The sequence below is a fragment of the Eublepharis macularius genome, chromosome 4 (genome assembly GCF_028583425.1).
Source record: "Eublepharis macularius isolate TG4126 chromosome 4, MPM_Emac_v1.0, whole genome shotgun sequence".
Classification (NCBI taxonomy): domain Eukaryota; kingdom Metazoa; phylum Chordata; class Lepidosauria; order Squamata; family Eublepharidae; genus Eublepharis; species Eublepharis macularius.
In genome coordinates, this window is record NC_072793.1 from 166,581,379 (window position 1) to 166,606,767 (window position 25,389).

At 44.2% G+C, this 25,389-nt stretch overlaps 1 protein-coding gene across 3 annotated transcripts in view; it reads right to left on the bottom strand.

The window, feature by feature from the left end:
• Positions 1-224: 224 nt before the first annotated feature.
• LOC129329375 (zinc finger and SCAN domain-containing protein 2-like) overlaps positions 225-25,389 on the bottom strand; it is a 31,697-nt gene continuing 6,532 nt past the window's right edge. For 2 of the 3 annotated variants that reach the window (XM_054978919.1, XM_054978918.1), the window contains exons 2-4: positions 12,311-13,036; positions 7,605-7,728; positions 225-7,278 (exon numbers count right to left, since the gene is read on the bottom strand). In XM_054978919.1, coding sequence (XP_054834894.1) covers positions 6,020-7,278; positions 7,605-7,728; positions 12,311-13,036 — 2,109 coding nt within the window. In that variant the 3' untranslated portion in view covers positions 225-6,019. Of the gene's footprint in view, positions 7,279-7,604; positions 7,729-12,310; positions 13,037-18,875; positions 18,972-25,389 lie in introns of those variants that run through there. The other variant, XM_054978920.1, reaches the window with a different exon arrangement.

The window sequence follows — 25,389 nt, forward strand, 5'->3', positions numbered from 1 at the left end:
GTTTGTGTTTGGTAGCTGTGTTTAAAGCACTCGAAAAAGCTATTTCTGGCAATTTCACAGTGTGAGGGAAATTGCTTTAGGTTCACTGCCAAAAACACCTTATAGTTGGATCCCACCCCCCAACTCCAAGTTTATATGGAATATGACATCCTGAAACTCAAGAAATTGATGCAAAAAAAGTTTTGTTTAATGTAAAATCTACAAGTAACTCATAGGCATAAATTAAATTTAAATTTCTTTTAATGCATTTACAACTACAGATTCACAAAGTCATGGGAAGGAAGTGGCATTTGTCTGTCTTCATGTGAATAGCGGACATGCATACACATTAAGGGATAGAAACAGACGTGGAAAGTGGAGGAATTTATATGTGACGAGGCCAAAGGAAGGCAGCCAATTACGGTCTAAAGAGAGGGCTCAACTTTGCATGGAAGCCCCGCACCCTGATCCCAGGCGTGTAAGGATAGGCTGTTGCTAGTAGTGAGGGGGGCTGCAATGTGTGTGTGCTCTGAAACATCCACACATATCACAGGGCTAAGCATTGCTGTGGAAAACAAGACTTCCAGTCATGGAAGAGGCAGCTGTATCTTCCTGTGGAGGGCCTCAGCCAGCTATATTCTTTTAAAACCATCTTCCCTTTTGAAACTGTCCCAAAGCAGTTAAAAATCTACTTACCTAATAACCCAGCCTAGTTATTAACTGAGCTGTTTTATCACAGAACTTTATGGAGGAGAGGCACACAGAGAGTGCCTTGTAATTCTTCGCCAAAGTACTGCAAAGCTAGTTTTATGGATTGGGAAGACATGAGTCGAATTTGCCCCTCACCTATGGAACTTATTAAGTTATTCATAGTCTGTCCTACCTCACAGGGTTTTGGGGACGATCAAATTAAATTACTCCTCTCAGTTTTGTATGTTTCCCTGATACCCTCGGAGGGAAAGGGCAAAGACGAAGTACCTAATAATAATAATATTCTATTTATATACCACCCTTCAGGACAACTTAATGCCCACTCAGAGCGGTTTACAAAGTATGTTATCATTATCCCCACAACAAAACACCGTGAGGTGGATGGGGCTGAGAGAGCTCCAGAGAGCTGTGACTCACCCAAGGTCACCCAGCTGACTTCAAGTGGAGGAGGGGGGAATCAAACCCGGCTCTCCAGATTAAGAGTCCCACGCTCAATGTTTATTATGTGTCGAGGGCGTGTGATTCTCCCTAACTAGGGCTGCCAACTGCCTGGAGAAAAAAAATCTGTCCCTTTAATAGAGACTCCATGGGATGTTATCAATGATGTAGAATCATAAGGTTGGAAGTGACATCCAAGGTCCAATGTAATGTACTTCTGTGTCATGAAAATCCACACATTTCGCCAAGATTAAAGATACAGGCCATTTTTCTTCAGGCCCGTTTGCAACTCTACCCTAACCCTTCATACTTTTACTTTCGTATTTCCAATTTGTATCACAAGTGCTCCACAGCAATGGGGCAATCCTAGGCGATTGAGAAGGGTGGAGAGATAGAGAGGGAGAGATCTGCCTCCTCGTAACTTGTGTAAAGAAGGATACTGTGGCCTGAATGTGTTACACCTCATAGTAACAGGTGTGAACACACACATGCATAGATTAGATGTGTGTGTAGATTTTTAATTTTTTCCTTCCTTCATTCCCACCCAGAGCCCCCACTTCCATCTCTGCAGGATGATGTATGTGGGGGGCGGGGGTGGGGAATTGGTAGTTTCCTCTTTTAGACTGCCCCCTTTCCGACTACAAATCCTATGATTTGTAAGAAGACAGTGATCCTAGCGGAGCCTGTCTGCTTGCTGAGCTGGTTTTCTATTTGCGAGGAATTTTTAAACACAAGGGAGCATTCCAAAGCTTGACCCCCCCCCCACCCTTCAAGCATGGTTTTACCACCTCAGGTTTTTGCTGCGTGTGTAGACCTGGCCTTGTAACACAACCATTTACCCCGCACGTAACCACTCACCCTGGCACAGCAGTTAAAACGTAACCCCCTCCTCCCATCACCACAAACTCAATGCTTTGACAACTAATTCTGTTCCTTCATTGAGGCATGGATGTACTGTTTCAGACTGCAAGTGAGGAAATAATTATTTTGAAAGAAATGTTCACCTGCATAAAAATTTTCCTTAGGGAAGAGTGTCAGCTGAGTTATAGCTCCCTCCCTGTGGTGCTAGTTTTTTAAGGGAATGTTTCACTTCCCAAAATGGCATTTCACCCCTGCAATCAAAAATGGTATGGTCCACTGTACTTCCAAGACCCCCTTCTTCCTCTTGTATGGACCAGGCCATCATCAAGGGATGTGCTGTTAGGTGTGAACTAGGGCTCGGGGATCAGATTAGATGAGACTCTGGAAGACTTGTGAATGGGAAACAGAGGTAAAGTTTAGCCCCCACTCCATTGCTTTCCTGCCCCAAATCCTCCCTCCACCCCTGCTATTTAGCAATAAAACACATTTGAGAGTAATTCCTGGATTTTGCCTCATCTCATCTTTACATTCTACTTCTCTCTTTCACACAGGCACATAGAAGCAACCATTTTTTGGCCATTTGCTCTCTTTTCCCAGTTCTTTCCACTGCACAGTCCCTGGGCTGGTCTATGTATGCAGCGGAATGAAATGGTAGACACTTCATGCTGCACAGCAGGTAGAACCACTTCAGATGGTGTTGTGATTAGAGTGTTGGACTAGGATCCGGGAGATCCAGGTTTGAAATCCCAATCTGCCACGGAAGCTCACTGGGTGACCTTGAGCCAGTCACACACTTTCAGCCTGACCTACCTCTCAGGGCAGTTTTAGAATAAAATGGATGACATGAGAACAATGTAAGCTGCTTTTGAGGCTCCACTGGGGAGAAAGGTAGGATATAAATAATATTTTTTTAAAAAAAAAGTTTGAATGATCCCCTTCCGTAACAAAAGCACCCCGAGTGTAGAGAACTAGCACAGAAGCACAACTGTTTTGTTTACCATGCAACAGTGAAAGCTGACAAGCTCCACTTGTTGTCTGAAGTGGAACAGCCCAGTAAGATGAGTCCAAACTCTACCTCGTCCTACTGTAGAAGGTAACTCTCACACACATGCATTCACTGTTTGAGTGTGTGTTTTTCAAATGGAGGTGTATGTACCAACTTTTTGACTAATCTTTTCCACAAAAAATTCTTGCTGCTAGAAAACCATCCCAGCAAGGGACTAAGTCCACTTTCCCTCCGAAAAACTTAACAGCCATTTTATAAAAGTGCTAAGACTTATTTCATATAAGCCCTTTGCAGAATTATTTGCTATCATTGGCGACAGCAGAAAAATGAAGCCTCCATATTTGGCAGCATCATACCTCTAGGTACAGCTGCGCTACGAATTTATTCTTGTTTGGTATCTGTTTAACTATCACAGCTGCCCCCCTCCATGCTGCATATTCTATCACTGTAAATGAGTGTGGTGTCAGAGTAGAACTGAGACACCCATGGTTCAAATCCCCAGAGCCAAACAACTCCCTGGGTGTTCTTAGCCATTTGCTCTCTTACCCTAACTTACCTCAGAGGGCTGTTGTGACTAGAAAACAGGGAGGGAAAAACTAATCTTACCTTGGAGTAAGGGAAGAATTTTTTTAAAAGGGTAACTACAGTTCTAAGGTTCTGTCCGCTAAGACAGAAAAGTAGGCCTGGTTCACACATGCCAGAGAATGACGGTGGCAGAGTCCTGAAGCAGTAGAATGGATCGCCCCATGTCAGATGTAGGATTCCAGCTTTGAACGTTCCATTGCATAAAAAAACTCCCCACAAAAGGAAACTGGCTCAGCAAATGGAGATGTTCTCTCTCTCCTTGCTTGCTATGCTGGTTTTCTATCTGGAGGGAATTTTTAAACGGAAGGGAGCTTTCCAAAACAGTGATCCATCACTGGCACTCTGCAGTGGTGCGGTCTGTTCTACCACCTCATGCTCTTGCCGAACCAAGCCTTTGTAGTGCAAACATGCCCTTCCCTTTCCCAAATTATGGGAGACCAAACAGGTTGGCAGGAATGTGCCTCAGTTCTGGACAGCAACAGGAAATAGTTTGGGCCTGGCGTGGACAGGTTCTGAGGCAAGGTACTTAGCAAGCACCCCGGTCTGACTTTGCAAACGTTGGAGGATGACCCTTCCAGAATGCTAGCCTGTTTAGAAAGGAGCAGGTGGGTGTGGAGGGAAGCCATTTTGGTTTCTTCTTGCCTGCAACATATGCCTTTTGCTGTTACCTGCATGAGGCAAGTCCTGGCCTCACAGGAAGCATGCAAAAATACACACACAGGCAGTTGGGGCAGAAAAGGGAGAGTGGAAGGTGTGGCTTGGTGCATGCACGTGGCTAATCACAGGAATAAAACTAGACTTCGTGGTGATGGTGGAAGGGTTAACTGTGTCAGGTGTGGACTCACTCACTTGTAAGAGTCAGCAATGGTGCAGATAGAGGGGAATCTAACTATACAGGGTCCAGGTCTATTCCAAAAATATTTTCTAACTCTGCAAACATATAGCCCCACCAGCTTTTCCAAGTTATGCTTCCATTACTTCCATATAGCTATGCTTTTTGTGTTCCTCGGAATTCAGGGTTTCCTCAGAAGCTTTGACAGAGCCCCATGAAGAAAAGATCTGTAATGGTGGGGAAGCTGCCCTGAAAGACAGTCTGCTACTAACTGATCTTTCACAGCCCTTGAAACATGCATCCATGGGGAAAACTAGCACAGCAGGGGAGAAGGTTCTACTCCCCCCCCTTGCTTGCCACACTGTTTTCTATTTGTAGGGAGATTTCTTTTTTAAACATAAGGGAGCATTTCAAAATGTGTTAGAAGTGGAGCTGTCCATTCCACTTCAGGTTGCCAGAAGGCTGGGAGAAAAAGGTCCTGTCCCTTTAAAAGAGGCATAGTGGGATGTTATTTATCAAGCAGGCCATGAAAAGCTTCAGTTACCCATTTCCATGCATTAAGCTTTTATTTAAAGGAACAGGACATATTCTTCAGCCGTTGGCAACCTTAATTCTACCACCTCATTATTAATTCTGCTGCCTGTCACATGTGAATGAGAGCTGAGAACCCACAGGGCTACAGACTAGTCTGAAAGGCCCATCCAAGGTACTGAGCAAACCATTTGGGTGCCCTAGAACATATCCCAGAATCCCTTGCAACATGTGTGAGTTTTGAGGCAGGTGCTCAGGGAGACAAAATAATGTGGAGAAACTTCCCTGCACATACAAATAGTATGGACAATCCTGCCCTCTGCCTGCTTATAAAACTTTACTTTGAGCTCCCTTTGGGTACTACATACAGGGATTCTTGTGTTTCTGGGCTGGTTCACACATTTGCCGGCTGGGAATCACGTACACACGGGGAGCACATACAAACACATGAAGCTGCCTTCTACTGAGTAACACCATTGGTCCATCTAGCCATCTAGTTTGTGCCCCTCACACTACATATTGGATGCTCAGGTGGCATTGGTGTGGTGAGTGCACACGCTCAATTTGCATACTCTGTCCTTTCACCTTTTGTGGGAAGGAAAAATACAGGTCAAGGTTACGCCTCAACCCACGGTGACGCACATGGCCTGCATCACACTGATTGTGCCCTGACATAAAGAGGTGATGTAGGCAACTGGTAAGCCAGCAGTCTGGGCCTGGCCCCTAGAAGAAATGTATCGGGTACTATCAAAACTGTTTTTAAATTGTAAGTTAGAGAGAATCCACGCTTGTGACATCTCTCTTTGGGGTCTGGCATATAATACGTAAATGCACATATCCGTAGGTTAGAGTATGTTCATGCACCTTTACTGTGAAGCCCTTACTGCTAAAAGGTGCCAACTTTACCATGGTGCTGCTGACCATTCTTGTACTCTCCAGGATGTTGTCTAGAGAACAGAGTAGTTCCCGAGATTCTAGAAGTTGGTCATCCCTGGTATACAGGATTCCTGACCGGGGTATATGTGTGAACCGACCCGTATCTGAAGGGCAGCGCAATAACACAAGAGTCTCCTGCATTATGAGCATTTATACGGCTCCTCTCCTGTGTGTACTCTCTTATGGCTTAGAAGGTGGGAGCTGGAAATGAAACATTTTCCGCACTCTAAGCACTCGTACGGCTTCTCTCCTGTGTGTACCCTTTTATGGCTTACGAGGCGAGAGCTCGAAATGAAGCTTTTCCCACACTCAGAGCACTCAAAGGGCTTCTCTCCCGTGTGGGTTCTCTTGTGGGTGATGAGGGATGCCTTCTGCCTGAAGCTTTTGCCACAACCTGAGCATATATATGGCTTCTCTCCTGTGTGGATTCTACTATGTGCCGTAAGGTTGGAACTTCGACTGAAGTTCTTCCCACAGTCGGGACATTTGTACGGCTTCTCGCCTGTGTGGGTTCTTTTGTGATCAGTCAGGTGGGAGCTGCTTCCAAAGCGCTTTCCACATTCTAAGCACTCATACGGCTTCTCTCCTGTGTGGACCCTTATGTGATTTATAATTTGGGAGCAAGCGCTGAAGCTTTTCCCACACAGCGTGCACTCATACGGCTTCTCTCCTGTGTGGGTTCTCTTGTGGGTAATCAGGGATGCTTTCTGGTTGAAGTTTTTGCCACAATAGGAACAACTGTATGGCTTCTCGCCTGTGTGGACTCGCTTATGCGTTATCAGCTGGGAGCTCGTGCTAAAGCTCTTCCCACACTCAGAGCACTCATATGGTTTCTCCCCTGTGTGGGTTCGCTCGTGGGTGATCAGGGATGCTTTCTGATTGAAGCTTTTGCCGCAGACAGCACATTTGTGGGGCTTCTCAGGCATGTGGGTTTCCTCGTGCCTCAGCAGCTCCGAGGGGTGAGAGAACCATGTCTCGCACACAGAGCATTTATAAGGTTTCTCTCCAGTGTGGATTCTCTCATGAATGACCAAGTGTGTTCTCTCGTAGAAGCTTGCCTCACAAAAGGAGCATTTATGGGGTTTATCGGTTACGTGCATTTCCTGGGGGCCAAAGCGCCGACAGGGGCTCTCCCCTGAATTGGCAAGCTTGCGGATTCCCTCCTGGAAGGTGCTTTCTGGTAACCCTCTATCGGGTTCTTCACAAAGTTTTGCTGCCTTTCCAGGAGAGATTTCTTGATGATTTTCTGGTCCCTGGTGACCTCCAGCTCTCTCTTCTGCATCAGGACCCTGGAAACATTTCCCTTTGGACCTTTCCAGTGATCCTCCCGCAATACCCACTTGATCAGGTTGGTCCCCCTCAAACGTCTCCTCTTCATCATCTGGTGTTTGCTCATTGCCTGAGGGAACAAAACCAGAATGATATTTTTGTTTACTTACTTGATTGAAAACGCACATCCTACCTCTGGAGACTAGGCTTAAGGAACCAAACATAAAAACCCAAGCAAAATAAAATAATACATCCATACAAAAGGAGAATTGCCAGTGACATCAGGTTTAAAACACACGCCTTCTCCCAAATCAAAAAGGACCACAAACCAGACAAAAGGGCTTGACATAGCATGAAAAAAATATAAAAGGACAGGACATGGCCACCTCAATCTGAGACATGAATAGACCAGGCCCGAGTCAAAAGCTGCAATGAAACCAGCATGGAAATACTTACCAGACATGGTAGCTTCCCAGTCAGCCTCCTGTTTTTCATCCATGCGCAGGTGCATTTTCAGGATGTCTGGTGAGGAACGATCGGACTTGGGGGAACTAAAGGCTTTCTCCAAGCCTCCTGCCACCTACGTAGAAAGAGAGATTATTCAGGTATCAGTATGTCCATAGGGATAGTTGTTAACAAGACTAGTTACCGTCCCCCCCAGGGGCCAAAGGCCCTGTTCCCTGATTGAAACAGCAGCCCCACGGCTGTCAGGCAGGCAAAACCTGTGGTATCCCACAGGTGGTAAGAACGCAGCAAGAGCCCTATTGGATTGGACCAAGGGATCTTCTCCCCCCCCTTCATTCTCATGCCATGCACAGCCATGAATTTATCTTAAAAAAAAAAAGAACAGTTTGGGACACAAAGTAAGGCTTATTTTAGAGGACTAGCGATTAAATTCGCTGCACAACAAAAATAGGAAAAGCTACAGAAATACCAAGAATTGACAAATATTCTAAAGAGAAACGAAGAAGATTTAAAGAGAAACCCTACAATCCAAGAACTGAAAATGAAAATAAAAGTATTGCAACATCAAATCAATGATCTCTTGATGGAAGATATAGCAAAAAAAAATTAAGTTTGCAAAACAAAACTTTTTTGAAAATGCAAATAAGCCAGGGACATGGCTAGCATATAAACTGAGAAAAGAAACAGAAAAAAAAGAATTATAAATGTACTAAGAGATGAAGAAGGTTCCGAGAAATATGAGAAAGTAAGTCTAAAAAAGATACTAGAAAACTTTTATAAAAAACTGTATCAAAAAGTGGAAACCTCCTTAGAAAAGCTGAGACAATATCTGAAATCAACCTTGACTATAAAACTAACGGAAGAACAGAAGATAATATTAAATGAGCCAATTACTAGAAGGGAAATAACAGAGGCAATTATGAATAAAAAAAGGAAAAACACCAGGCCCGGATGGACTCCCTGCCGAATATCATAAAACCTTTGAAGAATGCTTGTCAATACCCTTCAAACAATTATTAGAAAAGGTTGTCGAGGAAGCCAAGATTCCAGATACTTGGAAAGAAGCTACTATATCTTTAATCCACAAAGAAAATACAGACCACAAAGAGGTGAAAAATTTTAGACCTATTTCACTATTGAATGTGGACTATAAAATATTTGCCACCATTTTAGCATTCAGATTGAAAAGGATATTGAACCAGGTAATACATCAAGATCAGACAGGTTTTTTTTTCCAAAAAGGCAGCTGAGGAACAATGTTAGAATGGTTATAGATATTTTAGAGTATTATGAAGTATACCCAGAAAAACAAATGGCCTTGATATTTCTGGATGCAGAGAAGCCATTTGACAACGTTAACTGGCAATTTATGTTAGAACAAATAAAACAGATGAATTGTGGAGAAAATTTTTTAAATATGATTTGAGCAATATATACGGAACAATGGGTAAAAATAAGTTTGAACGGAGATTTGATAGAATCCATTAAAATAGAAAAAGGGACGAGGCAGGGATGCCCGTTATCGCCACTCTTATTCATTTTGTCTCTGGAAGTCCTAAATAATGAAATTAGAAAAGATAAGGAGATAAAAGGAACAGTAATAAAAGGTGAAGAATATAAGTTACAAGCCTTTGTGGACGACCTAGTATGTATTTTGGGAGAACCAACAGAACATATTGACTGTCTGATATCAAAAATAACAAGATTTGGGGAAATGGCAGGAATGAAGGTCAATCAGCAAAAAACAAAGATTATCACCAAAAATATGACAAAAACACAAATTAAAGAATTAACAGAGAAGTCTGGATTCCAATGGAGAAAAATAGTGAAATACCTAGGAATCTATATAACCTATAGAGCTAGTTCACTGAGAGGACAATTACCAAAAATTAATTAAAGCAGTTGTGGAGGATTTAAATAAGTGGAAAGATAGGCATATATCACTGTTGGGGCATATAGCCACAATCAAAATGAATATATTGCCTAGGTTCATGTTTTTATTCCAGACCATACCAATCATACAGAAAAAAGCGTTCTTTCAAGAATTAAATGGAAAAACTTCAAAATTTATATGGCAAGGCAAAAGACCTAGAATAAGACTTAAAGCTCTACAAGAATTAAAAGAAAAAGCGGGATGTGCTTTGCCAGACTGGGAAACGCACTACGAAGCCTGTGTACTGGTATGGATTAAAGAACGGATCTTAATCCAGAATATAAGGCTCTTAAAGCTAGAAGGGCATGATCTTAAATTGGGGTGGTATGCATTCCTCTCGTATCAGAAAGCTGAGGTACGTAAGTACTTCAAAGATCATGTAATAAGAAAGTCTTTAATGTCAGTGTGGGAGAAATTAAAACCGCAGATTTACAAAAGAATTCCAAAATGGGTGTCACCAGTGGAAGCATTTACCCACTCAAATTTACTAAACTGGGAGAAAATATATAGATACGAGCAACTGTTAGGAAAAGATGGAAAGCTAAACTCAATAGAGGAATTAAAAGAACAGGATATACATATGGACTGGGGGCTAAGAGCACAAATCGAATCCAGATTTGCCAAAGATAAACCGCAAGGATTCTGTATGGAACAGCCCCCCTTTGATAAATTGCTATTGGAAACAAATGGAAAAATAATCAAGCAACTCTATTTATATCTAATGCAATTGAAAAGGGAAGATGAAGTAATAAAAGACTGCAGGACAAAGTGGGCACAAAATCTGGGGTATGATATAGATATAGAACAATGGTCACAGATATGGAAGAGGAATATTAAAATAACAAAGTCAGTTTCATTCAAAGAAAATGCGTATAAAATGTATTATAGATGGTATGTGACACCGGAGAAACTGGCTAAAATGTATGCGGATACATCCAATAAATGTTGGAAATGTAAAGATAAGATAGGTACGTTCTAGCACATGTGGTGATCATGTAAAAAGGCGGCGAAATATTGGAAGATGATACATGGGTTACTTCAAGAAGTATTAGGCACGGCCATACCTTTCAAACCTGAATTGTTCTTATTGAATATTATGTCGGAGGGGGTAGAGAAGGAAAACGGGTATTTGATGCTTCATATAATTACGGCAGCAAGAATAACATATGCAAGGTACTGGAAGAAGATGGAGGTACCATCGAAAGGAGAAGTGATAGAAAATAATCTTAGAAACAGCAGAAATGGATGTCTTAACAGAACTGATAAAAGAACAAAGTAGAGGTGATTTGCAGAAAAGATGACCCTCTTTTATAGATGGGTCAAATCAAAATATGGAAAAAGAAATTAAGTATAGGATATGAGGATAGGAGAGAATACTTACAAGAATCAAGCAAGGTAGCCTTACTAGGTTTTGAATAAGGAAAAGAAGATATAAAGAGGAAGGAACTGTAGAGATGAAAAATGAATATAATATATATTTTGTTGTATATTATTACCTTTGATTTCCTATGATGTTGTGTTTGATATCCCCTGATGTTATGTCTATGTGTATATGTATGTATTCTTGTTGAAATTAATAATAATAAAAAAGAACTGACTTTTTGGATAGGGACTGTAGATTATACTACTGCGTACTGTCTTACTGTAAGTATGTTTCTAGGGGCTTGCTTCCATATTGTTTAATATTTCAAGTCAAATTGCTTATATTTGTTTCAACTTTGTATTTGGATTTCAGCTAGAACCAACCCCCCCCCCCAACACAAAAAAAAATAACCCCAAAAGATGAGGAAAAAACTTTTTAAAATGTCTAATACCAAAGATAAGAAAGGACAAAACAAAACAGATAATTTTATGTATGGTATAGACACACAAGCGTACAATAAAAATAATTCAGAGTATCATAAAACAATAAATGCACATTTCAAACAGTCAACCACGGGTTGGATATAGTATAAAATTTCTGCTTGAGCTACAGTTCTTATACTAGTGGAAATGCAGAAAAAAACAGGATAGCCGCTGCCTTTAAGTCAGACTGACTACATCCCCACTTACATTTCATCTCACACAAGATTTCTAGGCATTATTATACTAAGAAAAGCATTAGGAGTTGCACAGGCAGAACTGCACTAAGTCTGTTTAACGTCTCTACTTACACACTGCTGGATCGGAGCCCCATAGCAACTTAAAGACTAAAAAAATTCCTGGGGTATAAACTTTCCAGTGTAAAAGACCAACAAGATTTCCAGAGTGTAAGCTTTTGAACGTCAAGCTTGCTAAGGAATTTGACTCTGGAAAGCTTATACCATGGAAATCTTGTTGGTCTTTAAGGTGCTACTGGACTCAAATCTTGCTCTTGTTTGCAGTGATCACCATATAACATAGGATAATCCAGAGGCTGCCAAAAAGTACCAAAGAATTTTACAGGGATCTTGAACAGGCATTATCCCTTTAGTGACATTATGCTTATGTTATCCACTGCCTTGATTCAGCTACGTTCCAGATTTCTACAATCCAAATCCTATCGCACTTTTTATTGGATATCCCATCCTGGTGTCTTGACTTAAACTGTGTAATCCCCCCCAAGTCCCAATGACAAAGGTGGAATATAAATAACAATAAACAAATAGTAAAGTTTTGCGGGGAATATAGGGCTCTTATAAATCCGCCCCCCCCCCCCGCCCCGGTTATTCTCCAATTAGGTTCTTTGGTATTTTTTTGAAAATCTCTGCCATTCTTCTTCTAGGCCCTTTCCAGGATCTCTCACCTTTTGTTCCGGTTCCTCAGATTCTTGCAAGAAACTCTCTGCCAGGGCGACAGCCCGAGTGCAGCTCTCAGGATCATGGCCCCTGACCCAACTCTGCATTTCCTGGGGCAGAACAGTCAGGAATTGCTCCAGGATCAGAAACTCCAGGATCTGCTCCTTGCTGTACGTCTCCGGCCTCAGCCACTGGTGGCAGAGCTCCCAGAGCTTGTTACAAACCTCTCGGGGCCCGTCGGCTTCCTCGTAACAGAAGAGTCTGAAGCGCTGGCGCCGCAGCTCCGCATTGACCGGGTCTTCGTCTAAAACCTCCTCTTTCACTTTCACAGATGGCTCCCGGCTGCTTTCATAGGCATTGCTGTCTTCCCTGCTGAGGCCCGGCAGTGCTTGACCCATGCTCTCTGCTCTGGGCCACGGGCTGTCATCGGTTGATCTCTTGAATGAAGTTTGGAAATACTTTGTGTCTTCTTCTGGTAAGTAGTGAGGAGGTTGTGGGGGGTTCCTCCATCCTGACTGAGGCGGGTGCATCGTCTTCAAGAAATCCTGCAACTGGTTTTCCCAGCACTGGTCTTCGGGTTCCCGTTTAAACTGCGGTGGAGCTGCCCCTTCCAGCAACTCCCCGGTGGCCCCAATCTGGACAACGTGAAGGTCCCTCGGTCCCGCCTCTGAATTCTCCTGCGATTCCAGTCCTGCAGGCTCCTGTTCTTCCATTTTGGGTTCTAACGGCAACTCCTGGATGGGAAACAGAAAATCAGTCATGAGGTCCTTACATCACCAGGAGATAATGGCCTCAGGCAAAACGAACCCCTTCTATATTACTATGGTCATGGCTGGGTTTATTATCTGTTAAAAATCTATTTTAACACACAGCAGTGTGGTGGCTCAAGTTTCAGACTAGTATCTGAGAGAGCGAGCTTCGAATCCTCACAGCTTACTTGCATGATCTTGAACCAGTCATTTTTGCAGCCTCACCTACTTCACAGAGTTGTTGCTGTGAGTATAAAGTGGAGGAGGGGAGAACGATGTTGGGTCCCCATCGGGAAGAAAAATGGGGCACAAATATCTAAATAAATACACTGCTGCATACAGGAAATCTAGATTCTGCACCACGGAAAAACGGATTGTGAGACTTGCATAAAAATCATTAGGCAACGTGAGGACATTTGCATGCTGTTCGTTACTAGCAAGTCATATTTATTTTTTGTGTTTTTATTGGTTTGTAACAGCCACAATGGTGTCGCAAGTTGAATGCTTGTTCGGGGCCAGAAGATACATGACGTTATATGTGTGGATGGATCTGACATTCAGAGCTTGACTGCCTCTGAATATGTAGCCGCTATGGCTACTAGCCATACATTTACTCAGTGGCTTGAGAGAAGTGTCTCATAGCCTCAGTTCCCGCCCCCTTGCAAGACAGGGATCATGCTGGCCTACCTTGCTGGGCTGCTCCCAAGATTCACGGGATATCCTACAAAGCACTCTGACCCCTGAAAATGCTCTGCAAATGCTAGATATTATTTTTAAGTCATTTCTCCAGAAGTTCTTTCAGAGTAAATTTATCTCTATACAACATCTCTGTACATTTCACCATGAAAGTTAAGCATAATTAAATTCTGTATGTCAAAAACGTAACAGTGTCATCCTAAACAGAGTTACACCTTTCTAATTTGATTTAAATCAATGGTCTTGAGAGGATTTAACTTCGCTTGGGATGCCACTGTTAATGGATTTCTTTACATTATTTATAATCTGCTCTTCTCCCTAATACTCAATATTAGTTATTTTTGTGAATACTGCTGTTTTCAGAAAGATTATTGAGTACAGTTTTATCCTACTGCTTCCTCTAAGGAGCTCAAGTTGATGTACACAAGTCTATCTTTCAATAAGTTTATCCTGTCAATAACCCTGTGAGGTAGGTTAGGCTGAGAATGTGCGGCTAGCCCAAGGTCACTCAGCAAACTTCCATGGCAGAGTGGGGAATCGAACCTTTGTATCCTTGGTCTCAGTCCAATACTTTAACCACACTGGCACTCTAATACCCCTCCCATCCCTGTGCCCCTTCATGTAATTTTTCTGGTTTTAATACCTGCGCTTCTCGACTCTATACTCTTGGATAACATAATCTTCAATTTAACAAACGTGATAAATAAGATCGATCGACAGATAGATATGCGATGTGCTCTTAGTATTTTTGGCTTTCAAAAGTAACAATTAAAGCAATTACTTTTTAACTTGGGAGCCTCCTAAAGCAGGTCTCTAGAGGTGCGGCATGCAGGTTCTTTCAATCAATCCAACTGTTTCATTTTTTAATCGCATTCCTTGTCCAAGAAGCTATGGTGGCCCTCAGTTTTCTCTCCTCAGGAAGCGATAGAGAGAGAGAGAGGTACAGTGTGATGTGATGGCCTGAGGTCACCCAGGAAATTTTATGCAGAATGGGTATTTGAACTGAGGCCTCATCCAGAACTCGGACCATTCTACCACTCTGACTGATTTATTTATTGAAAAATGCAGGCCTAAAACTTGAGATGTGCTGAAATGTCTTCTTACTTCGGTGAATTTTTATCTGTAGCAGCATTCCACAGTGCCGGCTAGGCCAGAACAGTGCTATCTTTCGATGTGAGGCAGGATTGTATGATGGCATATTCCGTTACACGAGCACACTGAAAGTAGTACATAGGTTTAATCGGGAAATACTGCATTGACTAGGAGAAGAAACACACACACACAACGGCATTCTAGTTCACATCAGGAAGTACGTGTATGGGCACAGTGCCTGGAAAGGCTAGACTGGATCAACATGGGGTTCCTGAGAAGCATCCTAGCCTTTGTCTGCTTTTATACACCATTCTGCAGAGCATGACTTCGCAAAACCTGAACGAGATGCTGGCTTCACAGGAAAGACCTGTGCGGCAGGCCCTGCCCTCGTTGCTTGCATTATTCACGAGGGCTCCCTGTGGCAGGATCGGAAATCTTGCCAGAGGGCTCTTGGTGGGAAAGGAGATCTGTTTTTTTCCATGGCACAAATGTGAACGTGGCAAGGAGCCATGGCCAGTACAGGCAGGTGTGCGTGTATTTTTAATGTGTTGTTCTGAAAAGGAACACACAAGGATGCTTTATCCTGAGTCTCATCATCGATCTGCCCTAGTACTGCCTTCAGACAACCAGAGAGGTCGTCAATTGAAGCCCTGACCTTTTGAATTCCTTTTATTAGCTGTAATTTCCTTTTAAAGTTAACATTACTGCTTACATTTAGGAGGGTGGGTGGGAGAATAGATTTGACAGAACTGTTGGAAATTATATTTTTTGAAAAATCAGTTTTTCAACAATTCAAAAAAACACACTAGTGTGTGGTAGAAATTTCCTTAACATGTTACCATATTTACTTGCAGATTTATTCACATCCAAGACTAGGGTTCCCCCCCGCCCAGACATGCCATGAGAGAGAGAGAGAGAGAGAGAGAGAGAGAGAGAGATCTCAAATTCACATACAAGTTAGTGTTATGTCCAATAATAAAAAACTTTTGGGGTATAACATTTTTATAAGAACATTTGATTTATATACTACCCTTCTGGACTTAACAGCCATAGAGAGGGGTTTACAGAGTGCGTTGTTTATTTTCCTCACAGCAATCTGTGGTGGGTGGGGCTGAGAGAGCTCTGAAAGAGCTGTGACCAACCCAAGGTCACCCAGCTGGTTTCAAGTGAAGGAGTGGAGAATCGAACCCAGTTCTCCAGATTAGAGTCCCATCGCTCTTAACCACTACACCAAACTGTCCCTTGGGAGAGGTGGCCTTAAATAAAGAGCTGCCTTCTTTTTGAGTAAATCAGATATATTTTTATTTATAGGGTTCCTTGTTCTTTCCAGAGTACAAGGCAACAGGTTCTGGCTCTGATGCACTTACAATTTAGAACATTTGCCATGCCGTCCCAAGCTGAGTTACACTCTACGCCCATTGACTCCAATGGATTTTGAAAGGCATAAATCTTTTCAAGATTGCATGAGGAGGCGGGATGATAAGAGAGAACCAGGGGTGAGAGGTTCACGCTGAGGTAAGCTTGGTCACTTGGCATGTGGCTGGATCCACTCCTGCTCAGCTATTGAGCTATCAGTGCGCCACAATTATTCACAGCTGGATCATCTCATCCCCACAGGAAAACCCACTTGACTGTTTAATGCAACAGTATCTAAGCCACATGCCAATAAATCCTTAATATTTACTACATCTACCCAAAAAGAGGACTAGGAGTCCACCCCCATCCCAGGAGTGCCATCAAGACAAAGAAATGGCCGTCTTACATTTGTATACAAGTTACAAATATGTCTGCTTTTTTAAAGGAGTTGTTACCTTATATTCAGGGTTATCTTCCTTTCAGGTAAACGGGATAACTCTGCACAGTTTTTTGAGTGACAGCTTGTTGGTAAAGATCCACAGTGCTGCTCTGGAGTGGGGTTCCCCCCCTCCCCAAACAGCATTTGGCCACAGAGATGCATGTAGCAGCAAAGTGAGATTCCTGGTAGAAATCTCAAGTCTGCTAAAACCTCACAAGTCACTCTGCCTAGCCTCAGTGCCTGCCCACCCCCCCCCATATAGAATACAAGCCTAATTTTCAGGGCTGCTAGGAGATTAAAACATAATGCATTTTGGGCATAGAAAATGCAATGGGAATGTTCAAGGTTAAGTATTATTGCTTATAGAAGTATACATTCCAGCTGAGGGTATTAGTCCACTGCAGAAAAACATAAAGGAGTCTTAAAGATGTCTCTAAGCATGCACTTGTGTGGGCTAGAGGCATGATGTGAATTTTCAAGTCCACAGACACTCCTCTCTCTCTCTCTCTCTCTCTCTCTCACACACACACACACACACACAAACACACACACAAAAAAACACACACAAAGACAAACACATTGGGGGCGGGGGAGAAATTGACAACCATGGGTCAAAAAGCCTATGTAATGCAAGAGGCATAGCTTGTGTGGGACAGACCAAACAAGTTTATACTGAAACAGCAAGGCACAAAATGAGGAGATTGATAGTGCAACCTAAACCACCAGCCAGAGGTTGCCCTCAGGGCTGCTGAAAGCCACCACAGACCCCAAAGGGAAGTCTGCTCCTTGGCAAATTCAGAAGCATGTACACCAGAAGCTTGATTAGAACAGGTATGCCCTTATGACTCTGCTCCTCCCTTGAATTTTGTACCCTTGTGACATCCCTGGGTCTGGCTATTATGTTGTAATGATAATTCAAACCTGGATTTTCCTCTGTGTGGACAAGACAGTCCAAGTGCAAACAACCATATAACCATGTGCGAATGGAGCGCTGGCAGCACTGGCAAAAATGCCAGCAGTGGGGAAATCAGCTTGGCTAGTGCCAGTTGTTGGACCTACACTTACCAGGAGCTTGAATCTCACTCCTTTCCAGAAGGAAATAGGCTTTGTGTTCAAATGTACCTAATTCACTTCTTCACTCCTGCCAATGGTTCCCCCCTTTCATATCTGCCCTTAGTGCCCCCTTTTCTTTCTTAGCTCGGCCATCTCCAAATTTGATACCCTTTTCTGTATCAACTTGCTTTCCATGACACCTCCCATATGTTGCAGAGAAAGCCTGTGAGTTGCCAACTCTGACTTGGGAAATGCCCTGGAAATTTGAGAGCAGTGCCTGGGGAAGGGGCTCAGGAAGCACAGGGTCTACCCTCCAAAGCTGCCGTTTCCAACTCTGCAGTCTGGAGATCAGTTGTAATTCCAGAACTCCAGGCTTGACCAGGGTCAAAAAGAAAACCTTAAAGACTTAATGTCATTACGCTGTTGTGGATCAAGGACTTTTGCCCACAAGGGATTTGCTGGAATAAAACTGTGCTAGTCTTTAGGGTTCCAGAGAGGTAGTTGTATGAGTTTATTGTAGCAAAACAAAAGTCCAGGGCTCACCTTAAAGACTAATAGTATTTAGTCTTTAATTCATGTTTTCTTTCTGCTTTCTGGTATGGCCAGTCTGGCATTTTGTGTCCCATGGCCCCGTAGAGACCAACAAGATTTTCAGGGTGTAAACCTTGGAGAGTCAGAGCTTCTCTCTTCAGACACCAACTGCAGACCGACTCAGTCACCCCCACCCCAAAAAACCTACCCTTGAGGTGAGGGGCACATTGCGCTTGGCTCTGACTGGGCCTGCCTGACCTCTCCCATGAGATCAATGGGCACCCTGCCCCACATCCCACGCTCCCCTCTTTGCATCTGCACCTCCGATGGGCGAGAGATGGACAAGGCTGTTGGGGTTTGTTTGTCCGCCATTAATGATCTCCCTGCGGGCAGCCTCGCACAAGCGTCTGAAACGCTCTCCGGAGCACGGTTGGCAAGGCGCTGACTGACACCATAACCCCAAAGGCGGCGGGGGCGGGAGGGGAGAAACGCCAGCAAAGTCACTCACGATGTGGCCAGAAATAACCAGGGCAGTCTGGGCGCAGGAGTGCCCGTCATCCACCAACCTCCCGGCTCCTCGCCCCTCAAGTTTCTCCCAGGACCCAACCCCGCGCGGCCCCCCGCTTTTGCGCGCCCCCCTCGCTCGCTCGCACTCACCCGCTCCGCCCCGAGCCTTTGTGTCTGCCGCAGCCCTCCAATTGCTCCCAGGGTAGGAAACCAAATGCAAGAGGCAGTTTCTCATGTCAGAGCAGAGGCGGGACAGGAAGGAGCCCCCCCCCCCGCTCTTTGCATCGCCAAACTCGCGTTGCCTTTCTAGGAAACGGCAGCTCTGTACGCTTAACCCCTGGAGCGGCTGCTTTGTTGGCGAAACATTCAGGGGGATAGAAAGGGTGCGCGCAAAGGCGTTGGAAAGGCATGGATGCGCGGGCTAGGAAAGGCCAAAATGGAGGCAGAGATGAGAAATGCCCCCCTAAGACCCGGGTAGCCGCGTTGGTCTGCAATAGAACAGCCGGATTTGAGTCCAACAAGATTGTCAAGAGTGTAAGCTTTCCAGAGTCAGAGCTGGGGGGGGGGGGGCGCAGGGGAAGAGGGCTCTAACTCCAGGTAACCCGTGTGTCTGCGTGCAGACACCAATAGATTCTTTGCACAAGAAGGGAAAAAAGGAAGGAGGGAGAAGCAAGGCCAATGGGCAACGCCAAGTTCACACACATCCTGAAACGGGTGATATTAAGGGGAAACTCACAGGTATCCAAAGGAATGGGTTTTCCAACAGGCCCCCTTGGACTGTTGCAAGCTGGGAAAACAGTACAGGGGAAGGCTGAAGCCCCGTCTCCAATACCCACCATGGTCCTGGCCTTAATCGAACGCTGCACATACACAACTTGAGGAGAAATCGCAACTCCCCTGTGACTGTGTTAACCAACCCCCTGTTGGGGCCCCTGGTGCAACCTGTACACTCTTAATGTGTAATAATAATAACAACAGTGTACTTATACCTCGCCCTTCTGGACAGATTAATGCCACCCTCAGAGCAGTCAACAAAGTCAGCGTTATCATTATCCCCACAATACTGCTGGGGAGCTGAGGCTGAGAGGAGTGGCTTCCCCAAGGCCACCTGCCGAGTTCATGGCAGGAGTGGGAGTCAAATCTGCAGCCCAGCCGCTTAACCACTACGCTACAGCAGCTCTGGGGCCTGCCAAGTTGTTGATATTTTTTTAAGCAAACTGTATGGATGTGTGGGAGTCCCAGCACAGAAAATATTCGGTATTGCTGTGCTGCCATTTGTGGCAATTCTTTTTTAAACTCTCTGGAGAAGGACTGTTGTAACACCACAACACAGTAGACAAAAATCCATCTCAAACAAGACACAAAAGACACAGCAGTAGATAAAAACTGAGCAAGACCCAGCAGTGCGGGGGGGGGGGGGGATCCATCAATACCAAAACAACTGCCAATAGTTCCTCAAAGAATTCAGCTGCTAAATGCACTGTCAATTGGAAATGTCAAATCACATAGATGTGTCTGGGGAGGATATTCTGCAAATAGAACGTCACAGTTCAAAAGGATCTTTCATTTTGGTTGCCAACAGCTAAATCTCAGAAAACAGAGGCACTTGATAAAAACCTTTGAAGCGGATCTTTAAAATCAAGCAAATTCATAAAGGGCAAAGCAAGCTTTCAAATACCGTTCCAAACTGTTTATAGCTCTGAGGATCTTTTCCTGAACCTCCCATTATTAAATTCAAACTTCCGTAGACAAAAGTACTGTAGATGTATCAGATGAAGAATTCTGTACAAGCTGAAAGTTTGCTGTCATAGCAACACAGCTGGGCTATTGTATCTCCTCTCAGTCACTTTGCCACTTTTCTTTTAATAATTGTGTGCGTATATACCGTCCTTCTGGACAGATTAGTGCCACAGAGCAGTTAACGAAGTCAGTGTTGTTGTTATCCCCACAATACAGCTGGGGAGCTGGGGCTGAGTGGCTTACTCAAGGCCACCTGCAGAGTTCATTGCAGTAGTGGGAGTAAACCAGCTGAGTGCTGGCTCAGAGCCCAGCCACTTAACCATTATGTTCCAGCAGCTCTCCCCCTACCACTTACAGCACCAAAACCCACTATCTTTTTCTCCCTTGGTTAGGCATTTGTAATCTGAATCTATACCCTCTAGTAATTGAGGTAACCATAACCTAACGTAAGGGTTCTCAACCTTGTTGAGCCTGTGGGCACATTAGAATTTTGAAAAGCAGAAGAGTATACTACCATAAAATGGCTGTCATGGGTCCAATCATCAAATGGCTGCCACAAGGGGGCAATTAAAACAGATTGGGATGTTTCAAGCCAAGTGTCTTCTTATGATGGGGGCAGTGATTTTTGAATGTGTGCTCCCTGCAGACCCAAAAAGTTAGGTTGCCGGGCTGTGCCAGCACAAGGCTGTAAATGGCAGGAGACTTACCAGGTGTGTGTATGTGGGGCCTGTCAGTGATGTACTGACGTCACCAGGCACACATTGACATTCCTTTTCTTATCCTGTGGGGTAGTGAGAGTGCGTAACTGGCCCAAGGTTACCTGGCGAGCTTCTATGGCACAGCAGGGATTTGAGGCTGGATCTCCCAGATCCTAGCCCAATGCCCTAACGATTCTACCACACTGGCTCCCTACACTTACTGACCTTGCTAGACCAATGGATTGTATTGTATTGTACCAGATCCTTGCTAATGCGATGTCTTTGTAAACTTGTATTTATTTACCCTATGGCATTGTTTATGGAAATGCCCTTGATACTATATGGAAATGTTCTTGATACTGACTGTACTAATCTCACACTGTGTAATCTGCTTGAGTCTCAGTGAGAAAGGTAGACTATACATGACATAAATAAATAAATAAATTCTTGTGCCTGGAAGTGATGTCAGCATGTTGCCAGGCACACTCTAGCATTTGAGCAAAACTCTATAGTGACATGCTGACATCAGTTACAGGTGCATGTGGAGTGACATCAGCATATTGGGACATTGTCCATCACCTTCCCGTTTTCCTGTCTTCCCCCCCCCCCTGGCTCAGCTCAATGGCAGCAGGAAATGTCTTCTGGCAGTGGAGGATCTCCCACCACCAGGAGGAAGCTGGCAAGCCTGGCTGGCGGGAGGTCTCCCACCATAGCTGGAGGCCTGGCAGCCCTACCAAAACAGGCCTTCTGAAGCACCTCCTGCTGTAGTGAGGTGGAAAAAAGCTGAAACTGACTCTCTGCTTTGCAGAAGAGATGCTTTGAGGAAGAAGCAAATGGATGCCAAGAAATACACTAGCAGGAACCATGCTGAGGATCCCTGACCTAACATATTGTTCCCTTGAACTCCTCGGGAGAGAAAAAGGCCTAGAATTTCATGGACTGAACTTCAAGCAAAGCAGTCAGTGGCCATTTTCTTCAATGGGCGGTAGCATATTGGTAGGAAAACCAAAATCCTATATACTGTGTGCTGGAAGGTGGAGGAGAGGAGAGCCCTTTCAGTTTTCGGTTGAAAATGCTGATAAAAACGGTGATGGTGTGAGATTCTAGTCTTGAATGGGGCACAGAGACCGCATCCTCTGTGGATTTGTAATGGCTGAAATAATCAGAAACGGAGGATAGGAATAAATGTGAGTCCTGCAACGGAGGGAGGTCAACGCTGCAATTATCTGGGAAGCTATACTGATGACACTAAATTATTCAGGATAGTGAGGGTCAGACTGGATTGTGAGTAGCTCCAAATTAAGGTTGCCAGTCTCCAGGCTGGGACTGGAGATCTCCCAGAATTACAAATGATGTCCAGACCGCAGAGATCAGCTCCCCTGAAGCAAATGGCTGCTCTGATGGCAGAAAAGGGCAACCACGGTGGTGAAGTGGTGGCAGTATATTCCCTGTAAGAAAAAGTCAAGGAGGTGGAGGCTTTAGGGAGCATTACAGAGGTTTACAGCTATGTATGGGGTAGAGAAAGTGGATGGAGACATTTCCCGTCCCCCCTCTTACCCAAAATACTAGAATTTGGGGTCACTTAATGCAGATTCAAGAAAGGCACAAGAGAAGTACTTATTCATGTAATTTATAATTCAGTTATGGGAATTCACCACCCTAGGATACAGGGATGGTCACTGGCTTCCGATGTCTTCAAAAGAAGAATAGCCAAATTTGGGGAGGGCAGGTCTGTCGACAACTACACAAGACTGCATGTTTAGAGGCAATTTACCGCTGAGTCCCGCTTGTGGGTGACAGTGGGGGAGGCCTCTAAATCTCACATCCTCCTTGCGAGCTTCCCAGATGCATCTGGCCGGCTACTGTGGGAAACCAGATGATGGACTTTGGGCCCAGTTCAGCAGGGCTCTCCTCTGCTGTCCTGGCTCCCTGCTTGAAATTTGCAAGGCCTGTCCCACATGCAGCTGTTCTCCTACATCCAGCCTTCTTCCAGCCATTTGCTATGATTGCACAAGCATTTCTCGATTGTTATCTGGGTCATTAAAACCAGGCTTGGATTAAAACTGACACAGATTCTGTTTACACATCTGTGTGCTGTGGGCAGGGGGAGGAAAGGTCTGTCTGTACAGCAGGCCCCAGGGAGAGACCACCCCCTTCTAGATTAGGGATGCAAAGAGGAGAACTTTGCCCCACTCTCGGTTAATCGAAAAGCTCTACTGTGTTTTGCACAGTGCATCCGCTGTCCCTGTTCTTTACTGGCGTGCTTAAACCAGCACTGCATCCTGTCTTGTTTTTATTAATCCAGTAAAAGGGATTTACAACATGGCTTTTCTCCCCCTTTTAATATGCAGAGTGCTTTTTTACACAGCATATTTGCACAACAGATATAGAGAACTCGCAGCATTGGTGGGAAATGAATCCACATCTCCCACGGCTGCTTCCATACTGGGGAACAGTAGCAGGAAGCCCTCCACAATAAATGGAAGTGTCCAGATGATGTTGCACCCAATCCACGCATGTCTGGCTCCTGACACCCCCCCCCCTCCGAGAAAATTAATATAGTCCAGCACAAAGTGGAATCTGTGGATGCTCCAGCCACAGTCACCACGAGGGAGGAGAAGCTAACCTGTTTTCAGAATGGCCCAGGACAACTCACTGTTGTGCACCACTACTACCCCCAAGGGTTTCCCCCCCCCTTTCCAAGTTAAGTTGCAGTGTAGCATTACAGCACATGTTGTCAGGAGAAGGGAGCCACGGAGGCACCCTGCTGTGCTTTTGCCCAAGTGCAACAGAGAAAAGGGGGTGGGGTTGTGGCTCAAGGGTAGAGTATCTGCTCGGCATGCAGAAGGTTCCAAGTTCGATTCCCGGCATCTCCAGTTCAACTGATCAAAGAATAGGTGATAGATTTGAAAGGCCTCCACCTGAGACCCTGGAGAGCCACTGCCAGACTTGAGTAGACAAGACTCACCTTGACAGAGGAAGGCTCTGTTTCAGCAGAAAGCTTTATGCATTCATGTGAATGAGGTGGAAGTATGGCAGTGGCACTAAGCAGACTAAGGACAGGAACATATGGGTGCTTTTTCTGCCTGTTCCCACCCTGCTTGCAGCTGCTGCCAGGTAGGGGGTAGACACAGCTCAAGTCTTGATTCCAAACTGATGTGCAGTTAAGAGACTGAGCTCCAGCTCAGGAAGTCCCTGGTTTGAATCCTTTCTGAACCATGAACTCACCATGTGGGCACAGAGAAACTGTTCTCTCCCCTGTAACCTGCAATACCGGGATATTAATACTGACCTACTTTACAGGATTCTTGAAAGGATTACAACACAATAATATACATGAAGTGCTTTGACCATTTGGAAGTGCAATGGAAATGCTTAAGTAGCAATATTATTAACTTCTTGTGCACTGGAACACATTAATTCCACTGGATTTAAAGGCCAAATTCCTATGCAGAAGTGGGAAGCTGTTCCTGGAGTGTAGATACTTTGAGTGCCCCCCCCTTAAAATTTCTGCACTTTCAAAACCCATTTATTTAACATTATTTATAGTCAGCCTTTCTCACTGAGACTCAAGGTGGATTACATCAAAAGGATAAGAAGACATCTAAAAAGCAATGGAATAGGGCTGTGATTGCAGAAATCTGAAACAAAGCAGGCTGAACATTGCAAGAAATGGCATTTTACATAAGCAGAAATACAATCCGCCCTGAGCCTGCTGGAAATGTGGGGAGGGCGGAATTAAAATAAATAAATAAATAAATAAATAAATAAATAAATAAATAAATAAATAAATGCAGTGAGAGCAACATAAATATATACAGAAACAGATAATCCATAGTAGAAGAACAGTCCACAGTCTTCCTGTAGGTTTCAAGGAGAAAAGTTCTAACTTAGCCTTCCCCCTGATATACTAGCTTTTACTTTGCTGTTATTTTTTTAAAACAGAAAAGCATTTAACAACAACAACAACAACATTTGATTTATATACCATCCTTCAGAACAATTTAACGCCCACTCAGTGGTTTACAAAGTGTGTTATTATCCTCACAATTACCCTGTGAGGTGGGTGGGGCTGAGGGAGCTGTGACTGACCCAAGGTCACCCAGCTGGCTTCAAGCGGAGGAGTGGGGGAATCAAACCCGGTTCTCCAGATTAGAGTCCTGCTGCTCTTAACCAGTACAGCAAATAATCTTCCCACCTCCTGCATTTTACCTGTCTATCAACTC